This window comes from Hypomesus nipponensis, chromosome 17 (genome assembly GCF_054491055.1).
Source record: "Hypomesus nipponensis isolate SF chromosome 17, ASM5449105v1, whole genome shotgun sequence".
Lineage (NCBI taxonomy): Eukaryota > Metazoa > Chordata > Actinopteri > Osmeriformes > Osmeridae > Hypomesus > Hypomesus nipponensis.
The window spans coordinates 19,120,001-19,138,950 of NC_140377.1; the positions used below are offsets into that span (position 1 = coordinate 19,120,001).

Genomic DNA, 18,950 nt, shown 5'->3' on the forward strand with positions numbered 1-18,950 from the left:
AGCGCTGCGGGGTCTACCCGACACCTCCCCAGAGCTTACGCTCTCTCCCCTGGGCTCACTCACAGAGACGGGTGGTGAAGGGGAGAGAAATGGTGATACGCTCCCTCAATTACCTCAGACTGTAGAAATACAGGATTCGGACCGTTAGCATAACTAATTAGCTCCACAGTGGACACAGAACCTGAGGCGACCGCCATTACAAAAACACTGACATCACTGTCGTGGAGCTAGGTAGCTAGGTGAGACTTAGCTATACTCAACGGCTGATGAGGGTCCCTAGCTACTAGCATGCGAATTTTGGGGTCAATGAGGGGTGGGAAAGGAAAACATGAGTTAAGCTCACGCTAATGGCCAAGCTAAGTCTGGGGAGGTGCTAGCTTGTAGCGTAGTGTAGGTGCTGCGTCGTTAGGGGAGAAATGTCAACAAATGTGAATTAAAAGGCGTCGAGTACAGCAGTACACCCCCAAGCTAATGAGGGTGTGGAAAGTCATTCTTGGTGATGTAGCCAGTCCTGTCTGGCTTTTTGTGTGTCTGTGTGTGTGTGTAAATGTATATTTGCATGTATTCCCCTTTAAAAAAACGTTCAAAAAAATGTATTTTTTGTTTCTTGTTTTCAGACTCCTGTGTTGTCAGCATAACGTGTGTGTGTGTGTGTGTGTCTCACCCCTGGGAGTCCAGTGTGTTGGTGGCGTCCTGCAGCAGCTTGGACAGCACAGTGAAGATGTGCAGTCTCATCTCTGGGTCTCTGTCGGGGTGGACCAGGATCTGCAGCAGGGGCATCAGCAGGGGCAGGAACTCTCCTAGGACTGGACCTGGGACCACACACACACACACACACGCACACACACACGCACACACACACACACAGAAAATTGTGTGACTGACCGAGCAATATGCCATCTCACCCCAAACTAACCCCTCAGGAATACCCCGACAGTGACACACGAAGATGACGCAAAGAAAGAAAGGAAAGAGAGACGTCTGGAGTGTGTGTGTGTGCGCTTCGAGCCTGCATGGGAAATTCAGAAGGAAAGTATTCACACACACACACACACACACACACACCCTGTCTGTAAGAGTATGTACCATTTATAGAGCTTTGTGCACGTCTGCGAGTGTGTGTGTGTTACTGCGGGCTGTGTTGCAGACTGGTCTGGAGACAGAGGATATCCTGAACTGCCTCTGGGACTGGGACCAGTGGAACTGAATGGCTGGACTCATGGGGAAAGACAGGGTGGGCGAGAGAGGTGCAAGATGGTTCAATAGAGAAAGAGAGAGGCACACAGAGAGAGAGAGAGAGAGAGAGACAGAGAGACAGAGAGAGAGAGAGAGAGAGAGAGAGAGAGAGAGAGAGAGAGAGAGAGAGAGAGAGAGGGAGAGAGAGAGGGAGGGAGAGGGAGGGAGAGGGAGGGAGAGGGAGGGAGAAACAGGCCAGGTAGAGAAAGAGATGAGGCAAAGTTGACCCAGAGAAAGAAAGAGAATGACAAGTCAAAGAGAGAGAGAGACTGACAAGTCAGAGAGACCTAACCCTAACCCAACAGCAGAGAGGGGAGGAGAGGGAGGGGTGTCGCGGGGCAGGAACGTGTGAAGGCAGGGTGCGTGGTAGAAACCCGGGGAGGGGAGAGATGAAGTCTCAAGGTCTGGTGTGTTTCTCAGACTGACCGCAAGAGGATATGAGAGAGAGACCAGCCCGGTGATACACTGACACACCGGACAGCTCGGCTGTGCGGGCGCACACGCACGCACACACACACACACACGCGCGCACAGGGTGTGTTGTGAGCAGAGAATGAGCAAGGTTTTATTTTTGTAAGGGTAGAGGGTGCCAGATTGAAGACAATGAGAGAACACACACACACAGGCCTGACCACACACAGACACACTAAGACCACACTGTGGCCAGAAGGATGCGTGAGGGCATGGTTTATGTAAAAACTTAACTAAAACGAGCATAATTTGCAATAAAAGGAAACATCTTACCCCAACAGCTACAGCTAACAATAGCGGGTTAAACAGGAAGTGATCGTTTCACTCCAACATCAACGTCCACCCCAAACAGAGCCACAGCCCCATTTTCTAGCTCCCAGCCGTCCCACAATGCACCAGTGTCTGGCCTCGCCAACGGGAGGCGTCTGGCACTGACCCGGTGCGGATCACACACACACACACACACACACACCCCCCCACACACACACACACACAGGAGTCTAGGTTCAAAGTAGCCTTGATGCAAGGGAGGTCAAGACCAGGGGCTCTTTGGTGTTTGGTGCTTTGGTGTTTGGGGGGGGGGGGTGCAGGGCGACATGATGACCTGGGTGTAGCTGGAGGGGACCAGTCAAGCTATAGGGCTGGGGGGGGGTGGGGGGGGGCATGCTATTGCTGCTCACGCCTCTCCTACTCAATTAGGTCTGTCCGCTTCCCCACCTCACCCTCCCCCTCTCTGGGGGGGGGAGGGGGGAGCGAGGAGGTGTTTCAACACGAAAGTGAAGTTCAGAGGGTGGATTTACCCAAATCACTGAGTTAACTGGGCCTAATGACAGACAGACTGTGTGTGTGTGGGTGTGTGTGTGTGCGTGCACAAGCAGGGATAGGGCAGAGGGAGACATGGGAAGGGGTTTAGGGGATATAATGGAAGCTTTGTGGCTGCCTCAGTTTGAAGGGCCTCAAGTGGTCTCTGCTCTCCACATAACTCACAGGGAAACATATATAGAACTGTCTGCCTGTCTGTCTGTCTGTCTGCCTGTCTGTCTAACTGTCTGTCTGTCTGTCTGTCTGCCTGCCTGCCTGCCTGACTGTCTGTCTGTCTGTCTGTCTGTCTGTCTGCCTGTCTGTCTAACTGTCTGTCTGCCTGTCTGTCTGCCTGCCTGTCTGTCTGTCTGTCTGTCTGTCTGTCTGTCTGTCTGTCTGTCTGTCTGTCTGTCTGCCTGTCTGTCTGTCTGCCCCCCCCCCTCACCTGACTGCGTGGCCAGTAGCTGCAGCTGCAGCCTCTGGGGGGAGAGGCTGGTCCAGTCCCTCTGGGAGGCCGACAGGCCCTCCAGCAGCTGGGCCATGTGCTGCCGGTACAGCTCCGGTACGGAGGCCAGGCCCAGCGCTCCACACACGCACCTCACACTCTGCTGGGCCTGGGGCAGGAGGAGGGAGACAGGGGAGACAGACAGGGAGACAGGGAGAGACAGACAGGGAGACAGGGAGAGGACATGAGAGAGGGAGAGACAGACAGGGAGACAGGGAGAGGACATGAGAGAGGGAGAGACAGACAGGGAGACAGGGAGAGGACATGAGAGAGGGAGAGACAGACAGGGAGACAGGGAGAGGACATGAGAGAGGGAGAGACAGACAGGGAGACAGGGAGAGGACATGAGAGAGGGAGAGACAGACAGGGAGACAAGGAGAGGACATGAGAGAGGGAGAGACAGACAGGGAGACAGGGAGAGGACATGAGAGAGGGAGAGACAGACAGGGAGACAGGGAGAGGACATGAGAGAGGGAGAGACAGACAGGGAGACAGGGAGAGGACATGAGAGAGGGAGAGACAGACAGGGAGACAGGGAGAGGACATGAGAGAGGGAGAGACAGACAGGGAGACAGGGAGAGGACATGAGAGAGGGAGAGACAGACAGGGAGACAGGGAGAGGACATGAGAGAGGGAGAGACAGACAGGGAGACAGGGAGAGGACATGAGAGAGGGAGAGACAGACAGGGAGACAGGGAGAGGACATGAGAGAGGGAGAGACAGACAGGGAGACAGGGAGAGGACATGAGAGAGGGAGAGACAGACAGGGAGACAGGGAGAGGACATGAGAGAGGGAGAGACAGACAGGGAGACAGGGAGAGGACATGAGAGAGGGAGAGACAGACAGGGAGACAGGGAGAGGACATGAGAGAGGGAGAGACAGACAGGGAGACAGGGAGAGGACATGAGAGAGGGAGAGAGAAGGAGGGGAGAGAGAGAGAGAGCGAGAGAGAGGGAGGGGGAGAGAGAGAGACAGAGAGAGAGGGAGGGGGAGAGAGGGAGGAAGGGGAGAGAGAGAGAGAGAGAGAGAGAGAGAGAGGGGGAGAGAGGGAGGGAGGGGAGAGAGGCATGAGAGAGGGTGAGAGAGAGAGGGAGAGAGAGAGGGAGGGGGAGAGAGGGAGGGGAGAGAGAGAGGACATGAGAGAGGGTGTAAGAGAGAGGGAGAGAGAGAGGGAGGGGGAGAGAGGGAGGGGAGAGAGAGAGAAGACATGAGAGAGGGTGAGAGAGAGAGAGACAGAGAGAGAGAGAGGGGGGAGGGATGGAGGGGAATGGAAAGGGGGTAGATAGTTTAAGGGGGGGGATAGAGGGCAAGGGTGAAAGAGAGAGGGTGGGAGGGAGAGGAGAGAGAGGGTGGGAAGCAGGGAGAGAGAGGGGGCAGACAGGTTAGAGTTTAAAACGACAAGAGTGATCATCACAACACAGGATGCAAGTGGGACATTTGTGGCTCGGGGAATTATGGGAATCCGAGGAATTCGGTCACCTACGGAAAAGAGCCGTTAGCCGCCGTGGAAACCAAAACACACACACATTAGTAATACAATGCTGGACATCACAAGACCTCACTCTAAACCCTTCCAAAAACAAACAGAGACCCTGACAGATGAGAGAGGATGAGAGAGACAGAGAGAGATGAGAGGGAGAGAAAGAGAGGAAGGGGGGGTGAGAGAGAGAGGAAGATAGAGGGACGGAGAGAGAAAGCCAAAAGGGAGTGGGGTGAGAGGAATTGAGAGTGAGAGAGAGAGAGAGAACACTGGTGTCTCTAAAGGACAGAGGAAGTGAACCCTAACCCCCTTGGGGTCGGGACAAGCCAACCCCCACTGACACACACAATCTGTCTGAAGCCCCAAGTCCTTGTCCAGTCCTTGTCCCCCCCCCCCCCTCCAGTGGGCTATTAATCAGAAAGTTGCCGGTTCGATTCCCGGCCGTGCAAAATGACGTTGTGCGGGAATGTCCCTGTACTTACTATAATTCGTTCTGGGTAAGAGCGTCTGCTAAATGACTACAAATGGCTCCAAGCCAGCCAATCAGAGACGGGTGACAGGGAGCCATGGACACCAGGGTGTTTCATTACGGGAACGCCGCGGCCGGTCTCCCTCCCGGGGGACACAAACCCACGTCCGGGAAGGGTTAGGGTTAGGCCCCAGGCTGTTCTCACCCTCCCTGACCTCCCTCTCTCCCTCCCTCCCAGAAGGTCGGCAGACATAAGGGACAGACAGCGACAGCGGTTCAGTCACCAGTCAGCTCCGTCTCCCTCTCTCCCTCCCTCCCTCCAAATCACATCTCTCTCTCTCCCCCTCATTCCAAACCATCCCTTTCTCTCTCCTTCTCCCCAGAGTGGACGACGTGATGACAGACACTCACACACACTCACACACACAGACTGGACCCAGACAGGAAGCTGCAGGCTGGTGTTCTGACCACAGGCAGCCGCTGCGGTCCACATGGCCGTGCAGCACATGACCCGGGGGGGGCATCCCCCTCCTCCATGTCAGTCGCTCATTCAAGGTGGACCGCGAGGGAGCGTAGTGTGGCGGGGGGGATGACGGAAGGGTGCGACGACGCCCGCACACCTGCCTCAACAGTGCTCCCTCTCCCTCCCCTCCCCTCTCCCTCTCCCCCTCCCCCTCCCCGATGAGCTTTAAGAGTTCCCCTCTCCAGGTGCCATTTGGGCTCCCCTGTCTAAGTGGGCAGTTCCCCTCAGCTCTGTGCGCCTGCGTTGGGCCCCGCCACTGAGACGGCCTTCCTCACATGACCGCTTCCCACAGCACACTCACCCACACCAGGATGAGAGAGGGGGGGGGGGGGGGAGGAGAGGGGGAGAGAATGGAAAATAGAAGGGGAAAGAGAGACAGACAGAGAGACAGGAGAGAGACAGAGAGAGAGACAGGAGAGAGAGAGAGAGACAGGAGAGCGAGAGAGAGAGACCATAGACTCAGGAGAGAGAGACAGACAGAGAGAAAGACAGGAGAGAGAGACAGAGAGAGAGACAAGAGACTCAGGAGAGAGAGACAGACAGAGAGAAAGACAGGAGAGAGAGACAGAGAGAGAGACAAGAGACTCAGGAGAGAGAGAGACAGAGAGAAAGACAGGAGAGAGACACAGATAGAGAGGGAGAGACAGAGACAGGAGAGAGACCGAGAGAGATAGAGAGACAGGAGAGACAGAGAGTCTCACCTTGTCAGCCAGGCCGGGCTCTGGGGTCAGACTCTGGACAGACAGCAGCACCTGCAGGAGCTGGAGGCTGACGGAGGAACAGTCTGGTCCACACAGAGTCAGCAGCACGTCCACACACACCACCAGCTGCTCCAGATACACCACCTGTGGAGGGCGGAGCGAGGCGGTGAGGCTCCACAAAGAGAACAGAGGAGAGGGGAGAGAGAGAGACAGAGAGCGAGAGAAGACACCAGAGAGGTAAGAGGTGGAGCGAGATATGGAGGGGAGAGAGGGAAGAGCCTGTACACAGTTGCAGTCACTTGCAAATGTGACCGTGCTCTACGCAGTCCTGGGACCTCTGTCCCTCCCTCCCTCCCTCCCTCCCTCCCTCCCTCCCTCCCTCCCTCCCTCCCTCCCTCCCTCCCTCCCTCCCTCCCTCCCTCCCTCCCTCCCTCCCTCCCTCCCTCCCTCCCTCCCTCCCTCCCTCCCTCCCTCCCCCCCTCCCCCCGCCTCTCAGTCCAACACCCCATGGTTGACAGCCAATCCACACGGAAGACACCCGTTGCCATGGTGGCTGGCTCAGAGAGCGTGGCCTGCCTTCCTGTGGCCCCGTCATTAGGAGGGGGGGGGGGTGTCTCCAGGTGTTCACTGAAGTGCGTATGTGGCAGGCCGCGCAATTAGCACCGACGCAGACGCAGGCATGATAATATACATGGCCATGCACACATGTGCACGCGCACACACACACGATCACACACACACGATCACACACACACGATCACACACACTGTCAGTCCCTGAGGTAGCCACTGGGGGAGCCGCACCAACTCTCTAAGCAGCTCCCACATGAGGTAGAGAGGAGGAGGACAAGGAGAGGAGGAAGAGGAGAGGAGGAAGAGGAGAGGAGAGGAGAGGAGAGGAGAGGAGAGGAGAGGAGGAGAGGAGAGGAGGAAGAGGAGAGGAGGAAGAGGAGAGGAGGAAGAGGAGAGGAGGAGAGGAGAGGAGGAGAGGAGGAAGAGGAGAGGAGGAACAGGAGAGGAGGAAGAGGAGAGGAGGAGAGGAGAGGAGGAAGAGGAGAGGAGGAAGAGGAGAGGAGGAAGAGGAGAGGAGGAGAGGAGGAAGAGGAGAGGAGGAAGAGGAGAGGAGGAGAGGAGGAGAGGAGGAGAGGAGGAGAGGAGGAGAGGAGGAAGAGGAGAGGAGGAAGAGGAGAGGAGGAAGAGGAGAGGAGGAGAGGAGGAAGAGGAGAGGAGGAAGAGGAGAGGAGGAAGAGGAGAGGAGGAAGAGGAGAGGAGGAAGAGGAGAGGAGGAAGAGGAGAGGAGAGGAGGAAGAGGAGAGGAGAGGAGGAAGAGGAGAGGAGGAAGAGGAGAGGAGGAAGAGGAGAGGAGGAAGAGGAGAGGAGAGGAGGAAGAGGAGAGGAGGAAGAGGAGGAAGAGGAGGAAGAGGAGAGGAGGAAGAAGAGGAAGAAGAGGAAGAGGAGAGGAGGAAGAAGAGGAAGAAGAGGAAGAAGAGGAGAGGAGGAGAGGAGGAAAAGGAGAGGAGGAAGAGGAGAGGAGGAAGAGGAGGAGGAGAGGAGGAAGAGGAGAGGAGGAGGAGAGGAGGAAGAGGAGAGGAGGAAGAGGAGAGGAGGAAGAGGAGAGGAGGAGGAGAGGAGGAAGAGGAGAGGAGGAAGAGGAGAGGAGGAGGAGAGGAGGAGGAGGAGAGAAGGAAGAGGAGAGAAGGAGAGAAGAGGAGGAAGAGGAGAGGAGGAAGTGGAGAGGAGGAAGAGGAGAGGAGGAAGAGGAGAGGAGGAAGAGGAGAGGAGGAGGAGAGGAGGAAGAGGAGGAGGAGAGGAGGAAGAGGAGAGGAGGAGGAGAGGAGGAAGAGGAGAGGAGGAAGAGGAGAGGAGGAAGAGGAGGAACAGGAGAGGAGGAAGAGGAGAGGAGGAAGAGGAGAGGAGGAAGAGGAGAGGAGGAAGAGGAGAGGAGAGAAGGAAGAGGAGAGGAGGAAGAGGAGAGGAGGAGAGGAGGAAGAGGAGAGGAGGAAGAGGAGAGGAGGAAGAGGAGAGGAGAGGAGGAAGAGGAGAGGAGGAAGAGGAGAGGAGGAAGAGGAGAGGAGGAGGAGAGGAGGAAGAGGAGAGGAGGAAGAGGAAGAGGAGAGGAGGAAGAGGAGAGGAGGAGGAGAGGAGGAAGAGGAGAGGAGGAGGAGAGGAAGAAGAGGAGAGAAGGAGGAAGAGGAGAGAAGGAGGAGAAGAGGAAGAGGAGAGGAGGAGGAGAGGAGGAAGAGGAGAGAAGGAGAGAAGAGGAGGAAGAGGAGAGGAGGAAGTGGAGAGGAGGAAGAGGAGAGGAGGAAGAGGAGAGGAGGAGGAGAGGAGGAAGAGGAGGAGGAGAGGAGGAAGAGGAGAGGAGGAGGAGAGGAGGAAGAGGAGAGGAGGAGGAGAGGAGGAAGAGGAGAGGAGGAGAAGGAGAGGAGGAAGAGGAGAGAAGGAAGAGGAGAGAAGGAGAGAAGAGGAGGAAGAGGAGAGGAGGAGGAGAGGAGGAAGAGGAGAGGACATGTGTTTATCTGGCAGACGAGAGATGTGAAAGCTAGGCTGTGACAGATCCACTGCCCTGAGCACGCTCACGACAGGAGCTGCCCAGACACACGTCCCCCCTGTCATCATCGCTCATGTCGGGAGGCGGAGGTGGAACGAGGTGTGTGTGTCTGTGTTGGGGGCACATTTCCCTATGACACAGCAGGAGCTCTCCAAGGGGGTAGACAGAGAGAGAGAGAGCCCGAGAGGGGAAGAGAGAGAGACAGAGAGGGGAAGAGAGAGAGACACAGAGAGGAAGAGAGAGAGACAGAGAGGGGAAGAGAGAGAGACACAGAGAGGAAGAGAGAGAGACAGAGAGGGGAAGAGAGAGAGCCAGAGAGGGGAAGAGAGAGAGACACAGAGAGGAAGAGAGAGAGACAGAGAGGGGAAGAGAGAGAGCCAGAGAGGTGAGACCAGAAGCTGGCAGACTTGGAGGAGAAACACCAGACGCGCAGGCAGCAACACAACCGCACGGTCCAGGACCTACGGGAACGGAACAAGTTACACGGCGGTGTAATGATGGTGCGTGTGTTCACACACACCTGGAACCTGCTCCGGCTACACCTGGTTCTCTGGCTGCCGCACGCTCCGGGGAGTGTGTGTGTGTGTGTCCACTGCTGTCACACTAATAACACACACGGACGCTCACAGCTGACATGCTCGTGAACTCCCTCCTCCTCCTCACAGGTGTTGGCGTTGCCATGGCAACGGGCAGACACACACACACACACACACACACACACACACGGGGGGGGTGGGGCATGACCGGGGGTGTGTGTTCACAGGTGAGGCTGCTTGTCACATGCAGAGCCAGCCCCAGCCCCTTCCTCGCCCTCCTTTCTTCTCCTCTTAACTCTCACTTCTCTTCTACACTCGCCCCCCCGTCTCTCCCTCTCCTCTCTCTCCCTCATGTCTCTCCCTCATGTCTCCCTCTCTCTCTCTCCTTCTCCTCTCTCTCTCTCATGTCTCCCTCTCTCTCTCCCTCTCCTCATGTCTCTCCCTCTCCCTCATGTCTTCCTCTCTCCTCTCTCTCCCTCTCCTCTCTCTCCCTCTCCTCTCTCTCCTCATGTCTTCCTCTCTCCCTCATGTCTCCCTCTCTTCTCAAGAGGTGAACGTTTGCACACGACAAGACAATAGAAGACATCACCCCCCCCCTCTCTTCACGGCCAGAGAGCAGAGCCGTTTCTACACTGCCTTACAGAGTTCTCCGTGAAGTGGGTGGCAGTAAATATGTCTTCTGATTCTCCTCAAGGCTTTCCCTCCCTCCTTTCTCTCTCTCTTCTCTCTATTTCTCTCCATCTTCTTCGTGCCTGCCTGTCTGCGTAGCCCCGCTACACGTCCGTCGCCACGGCAACACGCAACCCAACTTTCCTTTGTTGGGATGTGGGTGTGTGTGTTAACTATGAGTGTGTTTGCTGTAGTGGGGTCTCTCCACTCCAGAAGGGAAACGCAATTTGGGGGGGAATATAAAACGGATTTCTAAACCAACCGTGGCAGTTTGGGTACAAACACACGCCTCTTCTTTTCTAGCATGTTCCGCGTTGGGTTCTTCCTCTCCATGATCAGTGAGAGCACAGCGGCTTTGCTCGCCCTCTCCAGACCCTCGCTCCCACCCCACCCCCCCCAAACCCCCCCCGAGCTTTGAACACGATCTATACTCCTTCCTCCATGGCTCAGCAGTAGTGCCGGTCCGACCGCTTTCCCCTCGCCCGAAAGAGAGGAGGAGGAGAGGAGAGAGAACGCAGGAGAGAACGGGCCCTCGGACGTTGGCTGGGATCAAGAGAGGAGGACGCTGTTGTGAGAAGCCCTGAGGCTGCTGTTCAAAACGCACGCAGTCGGAGGCTGCAATTTAGAAAGGCTGTTTGGCCCAAACCCCCGAAACCCTCAAGTCCTTCAGCACCGTGCTGTGTTTCTCAGCTGGGGCAGCTCTCTCTCTCTCCTTCCCTCTCTTTCCCTCCTTCCTCTCTCTCTCTCTACCTCTCTTTCTCTACCCCTCTCTCTCTCTCTCTCTGCCCCTCTCTCCTTCCCACTCCCCCTCTCCTTCAATCTCTCCCCCCCCTACCCCCCTCCTCTCTGACGGCATGTCTAAATACTATCAGAAGGGCATCAAAAACAAGCTGTTGAGTCATGGTGCGCGGCTAGCGCTGGCTCTGAATGGCCGAGTGTCTGGTTGTGTGTGGGGAAGACAGAGAAAGTGAGTAATATAGAAATAAAGTTAAAGTATGTGGTTTTGCCGGTGTGGGTTCACAAGCATGTCAAAGTGGGTGTATGTGTGGGAGTATGAGTGTGTGTGAGAGTGTGTGTGAATGTGTGTGTGAGAAAGTGTGTGTGAATGTGTGTGTGAGAGAGTGTGTGTGTGAGAGTGTGTGTGTGTGAGAGTGTGTGTGTGTGTGTGTGTGAGAGTGTGTGTGTGTGAGAGTGTGTGTGTGTGAGAGTGTGTGTGAGAGTGTGTGTGTGTGAGAGTGTGTGTGTGAGAGAGTGTGTGTGTGAGAGAGTGTGTGTGTGTGTGAGAGAGTGTGTGTGTGAGAGCGGGATGCAGGTGCAGCTCAGGGTTATTTACAGCTCGGGGGTGACCTGGTCATGGTCTCTCCCTGCTCCCAGAACACTGCAGGTGCTCCGGAGAGGACAATTTAATGGCTCTGCTAAGACGGAAGGAGAGACAACAGAGGGAGAGCGAGGGGAGGTAGAGAGACGAAGAGAGGAGAGCGAGAGGGGAGAGACGAAGAGAGGACAGTGAAGGAGGAGAGATAGAGAGAGGGAGACAAAGAGAGGGAGACAAAGAGAGGGAGACAAAGAGAGAGAGAGAGCAGAGGTCTGTCTCCATCTGCGAGGAAGCGCGGGGCCCAGTCCGTCCGGCAACATTGCCGGGGGGGGGGGTGGGGGGTAGAGAAAGGGGCCGAGGGGTCCATTAGGGGGGTCCATTCCCCCTCCCTGCCCGTGCCAGTGCCAGAGAGAGAGGCAGAGAAAGGTAGATGGGAATAGTGATGTGTGTGTGTGTGGAGGAGTGGGTTTTATGACCCGACCTCTATCCAAAACATTTGGTCAGCTCTGCCCGCACGGCTTAAAGAGTGTTCAGGGAAGCTGGGCCGAGAGGTCGGGAGAAATTAGCAGACTTTTTATTATTATTAACCCAGAGAGGAAATTCCTCCAGGCCCCCCGGGAGAGAGGGGGGGTATGGGCAGTGGGCACGGGTGAGTCACTGCAGCCGGCCACCCTCCTCTCACCAGAGAGAGAGAGAGACACAGAGAGACAGAGAGAGAGACACAGAGAGAGAGAGAGAGAGAGAGAGAGACACAGAGAGACAGAGAGAGAGAGAGAGAGAGAGAGAGAGAGAGAGAGAGAGAGAGAGAGAGAGACAGAGAAAGAGAGACAGAGAGAAACAGAGAGGGAGAGACAGAGAGAGAGAGTGTGTTATTTTGATATCTAAGAGGAAATGAACTTCGGACAAGCGGGCAGCCTAGGTCTCTGTGATATTTTCCCCAGTCAGGAGACATCAGGGATTCTGTCAGGGTCGGCGAGTTATTTGAACAGCCTTTTTATCCAGCACGGGGTCACGGGAGGACGGAGAGCTCTTCGCGTGTCAAGCCAGAGGCTTATTTTTCTTTTAAAAAGATCCACTTTGAAATGTTAGACATGAATAACAACCTATGCCCAACTTTTGCTGTTGCTAAGTCAGCGTTTTGGGGCATGACTCAACAGTGAAACCCATTGACCTACCAGAGGAGTAATTCCATAAAAAATTGCCTTTCCCAAAAAGCCTTGATAAGAGTTAATCCAATGTATGGTGAAATGTCTCTAATGGAACACAGTCAGCAGGGACTATCCAGCTGCTGTCAGAGGTTAGTGCCCTGAAACCACTAACATTACAGGCCAAACACAGAGACTCACAGAACCTGGCGAGGGAGGGGGTTGGGCGAGGCAGGACCTGGCAACCCCAAGTCAAGGGAGGGGGTTGGCGAGGCAGAACCTGGCAACCCCAAGTCGAGGGAAGGGGGTTGGGCAAGGCAGAAACTGGCAACCCCAAGTCGAGGGAAAGGGGTTGGCGAGGCAAAACCTGGCAACCCAAAGCGACTTGCCCGCCCACCCGCCCCCCTCTCCCTGGAGGTCAGAGGAGGGTGTGCTCTCACCTGCTGGGAGCCTTGGCACACGTCCGGCTGGGCCAGCGTGTCAGCCACCTGCCGGAGGTGTGGCCTGAGCAGGGGGCCGGAGCAGCCCTCCAGGACGGCCCCCAGCACCATGAGGGGGGTCCAGGGGGAGGAGGAGGAGGAGGAGGGGGCCTCCACGTGGGCCAGGAGCAGCTTGAGGAAGACCTCGGGACTGACGAAGGTGCCCAGGAGCTTGGCGGCTGCGAGACTCTGTAGAAACGAAGAAAGAGAAAGATCACAAATCTAAGACAGAAAAACAACAACAAAAACTATATATAAAAAAAACAAAAAATTAAAGAAAGCGAGACAGAAAAAAAAAGTAAGGAAGGAAATAAAAAAAAAATCATAATTCCAAGTCATGTATCATCTTGCCGCTGATAAACCGCCCCGCTACCAGAAGCTTCCTCTGCAAACAGGTGCATCCCCAGTCCTTGATCCAGAACCAGCCAGCACAGGGAGGCCATACATCACACGCCAGACCCTGTCTACTGGAAGGCCAGCAGCTGTATCCTGCTCCGCAGTGATCCTGACGGATCAGGCTGGCTGGGCATCGACGAGGCGCCGCATCAAACGCACCCCCACACCCGCCCACCTGAGAACGTGGCGAGTGGAAATAGCGGCGGGCGAGGGCCCCCTGGGGGTGGAGCCTGACTGGGCTCTCGGAGGACGGAGCGGCCGGCTGTCCACAAGCTGGGACTGGGGGCCTGGCTGGGACTGGGGGCCTGGCTGGGACACTACACACTGGTCTCTCTAGGCATCTCTCTCTCTCCCTCTCTCATCCTACTCTACTCTCCCCCCCCCCCCCCCCCCCCCCACGTTCCTCAACCCGTCCCCTCGAACGGCCCCCCGCGCCCGCCCGCGCCCCACTCACCTGGGCGACCACCTGGGCCTCGGGGTCGGCGGTGGCGCGGTACAGTGCGGCCAGCAGCGGCTGCAGGTGCTGGGTCAGGTGGTCCTCGGCGTGCAGCAGCAGCACGGCCAGCAGGCGGGCCGCCTTCAGCCGGGTCGGCGCCAGCCAGTCCGTCACGTCGCGCGCCAACGCTGGCAGCACCCGGGACAGGTTCCTCACCACCAGCTCCCTGCAGCCCAGCCCGGGACGCTCCACTGGGAAGAGGGAGGGAGGGGGGGGGAGGGAGAGGGAGGGGGGGGGAGAGGGGGGAGGGAGGGGGGGGGAGAGGGAGGGGGGAGAGGGAGGGAGGGAGGGGGGAGAGGGAGGGAGGGAGGGAGGGGAGGGGAGGAGAGGGGGGGAGGGAGGGGGGGGAGGGAGGGAGGAGAGGGAGGGGGGGGAGGAGAGGGGGAGGAAGGAGGGAGGGGGGGAGGGAGGGGAGGAGAGGGGGGAGGGAGGGAGGAGAGGGAGGGGGGAGAGGGAGGGAGGGAGGGAGGGAGGGAGGGAAGGGGGAGGGGAGGAGGAGAGGGAGGGAGGGAGGGAGGAGAGGGAGGGGGGAGGAGAGAGGGAGGGAGGGAGGGGGGGGGGGAAGGGAGGAGAGGGGGGGAGGGAGGGAGGGAGGAGAGGGAGGGGGAGGGGAGGAGGAGAGGAGAGGAGAGGGAGGGGGACAAAGAAAGAGAGAGAAAAGAGATTAGAGTAAACTGTATGGGGATGCAAAGACTTTTGAGGTTTAAGGAATTTTCCACTGAACCCCCCCAAAAGTTATAAAAAAGTGTTTTTGAGACAGATTGGATTGTCCGCCATATTTTTCAGGGCTTAGAGCTGTCCCCTGTGCACCGAAGTAGAATCCACACAAAATCCTTTTTTCCAGAAGCGTATCTCTTTACGATGGAGATTTCCTCTTGTCCGGGGGCTTGTCAGAGCAAGTGGAACACATTCTCAAATAGCCCTCCCTCCCTTCCTCCCTCCCTCCCTTCCCTCCCTCCCTTCCCTCCCTCCCTCCCTCCCTCCCTCCCTCCCTCCCTCCCTCCCTCCCTCCCTCCCTCCCTCCCTCCCTCCCTCCCTCCCTCCCTCCCTCCCTCCCTTCCCTCCCTCCCTCCCTCCCTCCCTCCCTCCCTCCCTCCCTCCCTCCCTCCCGTTAATGAGAGAGGAAGAGAGGAAGAGGAGGATGCGTCCGTCAGACAGTGGGCAAGACATAACAAGCCCGTTGGTGTCTTTATGGAGTCCCTCACAGACAAACAGTGACCTTTCCAGAAGGGAGCAGGGTTGTGGATCTACGCCACATGGAGAGAGACAGAACGAGAGAGAGACAGTGAGAGACAGACAGAGAGATACAGAGAGAGAGGGGAAGGTTGTGTGTGTGTGTGTGTATATTGGCCTGATATTACTAGAAACTATGAAGAACACCAAATATCCAGGGTGTTTGTTTTGCATCCCAACAGACATAGATTACAGTGGACGGAGCATCTGAATGTCATTTTAGAAACAAATGTTCATTTGCAAGGTTTGAAAACTTTTCCACTCCCCCCCCCCCCCCCCCCATGCCAGATTCCAGCTTTTCTACTAAACCGCATATTTGTTTCAGTGAATGCATTTGGCGGCCTGGCTGGCCTTGGTGGCTTGTCTGTGTAGCAGATGTCTGGAGGCGAATTAGGGAGCTCAGCTATGTAGTTCAACATGCCATTGCAAGCAGCACTGACCTACTCCCAGCACTGACCTACTCCCAGCACTGACCTACTCCCAGCACTGACCTACTCCCAGCACTGACCTACTCCCAGCACTGACCTACTCCCAGCACTGACCTACTCCCAGCACTGACCTACTCCCAGCACTGACCTACTCCCAGCACTGACCTACTCCCAGCACTGACCTACTCCCAGCACTGACCTACTCCCAGCACTGACCTACTCCCAGCACTGACCTACTCCCAGCACTGACCAACTCCCAGCACTGACCTACTCCCAGCACTGACCAACTCCCAGCACTGACCTACTCCCAGCACTGACCTACTCCCAGCACTGACCTACTCCCAGCACTGACCTATTCCCAGCACTGACCTACTCCCAGCACTGACCTACTCCCAGCACTGACCTACTCCCAGCACTGACCTACTCCCAGCACTGACCTACTCCCAGCACTGACCTACTCCCAGCACTGACCTACTCCCAGCACTGACCTACTCCCAGCACTGACCTGCATCCTGAGACAGGTCTAGCTGCAGCGCCATTGCTCAGGCCCAAACACATCCAGTGGCCCCCCCAGTGGCCCCCCCAGGGGCTCTGCCCATCTCAGCGCCTACCTTCCCGGCAGCCTGGGCTAGCAACACTGTCATTACGGTTCTGGAGGAAACCCACGGACCCCGCACCTGCGAGCGACACCCAGCCCCCCCCCCCCCCCCCCCCCGGCCCTCCCTCTTTATCACAGTAATACAAGGAGCTAATGGTATTTTTCACCTGAGCGATAACCGCCCCCCCCCCCCTCCCCCCCTACACAGGGGGAGAAATTACACCTTTCAAAATCAGTGGGGAGTAAAGGCTGATGGGGGGGGGGATGACATAATCCGACAATAACTCGATCCATACACCCCCCACCCCACCCCTCGCTCAGACATTAAGCTCTTGGCACAAGATCCACAGGCCTACAGGTTTCGACAGAGCGTGGTGCCCTGGTTCACTGGTGGGAGGCTATTCAAGGGAGAATGCAGTGTTCTTGTTCTGTGTGCTGAAAGGAAAAGGAGGGGGTGGGGCTGCTCACCTGCTGACTGCCATGGAAATGACAGACAGACACAAACAGACAGACAGACAGACAGACAGGCACTCAGACAGACAGACAGACAGACAGACAGACAGACAGGCAGACACAGACAGACAGACAGACAGACAGGCAGACACACACAGACAGACAGACAGACAGGCACTCAGACAGACAGACAGTCAGTCAATCAGACAGACTGACAGAGACTCATACAGGCACTTGGACAGACAGGCAGACAGACAGACAGGCAGGCAGTCAGACAGACAGGTTGACCCAGGGATAAGGTGACTTCCTCATCACATAACCGAGTTGACAAATGCCACTAGTGACAGACAGTAATAAGCACTTGGAGAGTTACCAGGAGAGATAGTTAGAGAGAGAGAGAGTGTGTGTGTGTGTACACACCTCTCCCCTACCCTTGATAGGCTGTGCCATGACTCAAAGCCCTCCCCCCCCCTCGGTCTTGAACAGTGATAGTAATGAGGGAGTTAGGGGCCAGCGGGTCAACACTTTGCAGCCGTTCATCACATCCTGCACGGCTGTCAGGACTGACACATGAGCCTCAACGACCTCCAGCCCAAGGACGAGGGGTCACGGAGGGGTCACAGAGGGGTCATATTCCTCAAAGGATCACACGTTTTATCACAATATTGCAGGACTTTGCCAACACGTTCCATGTACTGCATATATAATGCATGATGTGTGTAGACAGACTATAACTAGGGCTGTAGCTATCGAGTATTTTGCTGATCGAGTATCCTACGGAAAATTCCATCGATTCATCGAGTAATCAGATCAAACGTAATCTTGCTTAAAGAGCAATATTAAATATACAAGAGAAAATAAGACAGGCCTCTTAAAATGAACAAATAAGTGGTTTCCTTCCTTATTTTTTATATGCATAGTATGCAATGCGTATACATTTTTCTATCAAAAATAAAAAAATTGTTATTATCCATTATTTCTCTGTCTTGACTTGTCCTGTGAACAATGACAAAGTTGACTGAGATGAATTAAGTGCGTTTAAGTACATGTTTGTGGATGTTTTCTGTTGAGATGCTGCAGCATGGACGACGTGCTGCTGCGGTGTGCTAGCTCGATCTTGCAATGGACAGACCACGGAGTTCTCTTTACTTTTCTATCTGAAATGATCCCAAACCTTAGAGATTTTCTGTTGTTTTCTCTTGTTTGTTTCTTTTCTTTGGCCATTGTTATCGCTCCCTTCCATTTTGCCGCTCGCACGCGCCCTCAAATCAAAAACACCGCTAAATCCTTGCGTCTCCTTCCGCATTGTGGACGTAAGCGCGTTGTGTCACACTAAAAATAATCATTGCGAAAGAACGTGACGTGAGCTTTAAAATTAAATGAAGGAGGATTCGAGGCAGAGGAATTTTGCCTTTTTGTAATCGAGTTACTTGAGGAATCGTTTCAGCCCTAACTAGAACCTAATCCAAAATCATACAGTATGAATCAGAACCTAATCCAAGATCAAACTGTATAAACCGGGATCCTGATCCAAGATCATACTGCATAAACCAGTACCTAATCCAAGATCATACTGTATAAACCAGTACCTAATCCAAGATCATACTGTATAAACCAGTACCTAATCCAAGATCATACTGTATAAACCAGGATCCTGATCCAAGATCCTACTGTATAAACCAGTACCTAATCCAAGATCATACTGTATACACCAGAATCTAATCCAAGATCATACTGTATAAACAAGTACCTAATCCAAGATCATACTGTATAAACCAGTACCTGATCCAAGATCATACTGTATAAACCAGTACCTAATCCAAGATCATACTGTATAAACCAGGATCCTGATCCTAGATCTCAGAGGTCAGTCATCATGTTGACCTCCACCCAGTGCTGAAGGCAGAGACAGCTAGCATTACAAGCTGCTCTTCACCCCGTCTCTGACCCACTTAGCCACAGTGGAAACTTGGACCAAAGGAGAGGGGTGTGTGTGTGGATGGGGGGGGGGGGGTCCTGGACCACAGCAAACGAGGACCTAACGAGGTCACAAAGTTCCGGAACTTCTGCCAAGAGCGATCTTTGGAGGCACGAATTTTAAATGAACAGCTCGAGGCTCGAATACAAACGTGGTGTTGAATGTGATTGTTCACGGCGCTAAGAGCCCCCGGCCCGAGGTCTGTCGTCATGGAGGATTCTGGGACTCACCTCCGGCAGGGTAGAGGGCGGGGGGGGCCAGCAGGAAGTCCATCTTGTCCTTCAGGTCGTCCTGGTTCTCCTGCTCCCACTGGGAGCCAGTCTGTCTCCATAAGTCTGCAGCCAGCAGCCTGCGGGCAGAGAGGTTACGCTCAACATCGAACGGAGCCGGTCTGTGTGACTCATAATATATTGTTCTGGGATATTTGCTTTAACCACAGAGATGTTATTTTTTTGGTGTATTTTTTATTTTTTACTATTAATTAAAC

At 55.3% G+C, this 18,950-nt stretch overlaps 1 protein-coding gene across 1 annotated transcript in view; it reads right to left on the reverse strand.

Annotated features, from left to right (window-relative positions):
• The window catches only part of dnaaf5 (dynein axonemal assembly factor 5), a 29,509-nt gene that overhangs the window by 8,689 nt on the left and 1,870 nt on the right, over positions 1 to 18,950 (reverse strand). The window contains exons 4-9 of the mRNA XM_084677787.1: positions 18,694 to 18,812; positions 13,732 to 13,964; positions 12,843 to 13,070; positions 6,188 to 6,331; positions 2,954 to 3,122; positions 665 to 812 (exon numbers count right to left, since the gene is read on the reverse strand). Of these exons, the coding sequence (XP_084533913.1) occupies positions 665 to 812; positions 2,954 to 3,122; positions 6,188 to 6,331; positions 12,843 to 13,070; positions 13,732 to 13,964; positions 18,694 to 18,812 (1,041 nt within the window). The remainder of the gene's footprint in view (positions 1 to 664; positions 813 to 2,953; positions 3,123 to 6,187; positions 6,332 to 12,842; positions 13,071 to 13,731; positions 13,965 to 18,693; positions 18,813 to 18,950) is intronic.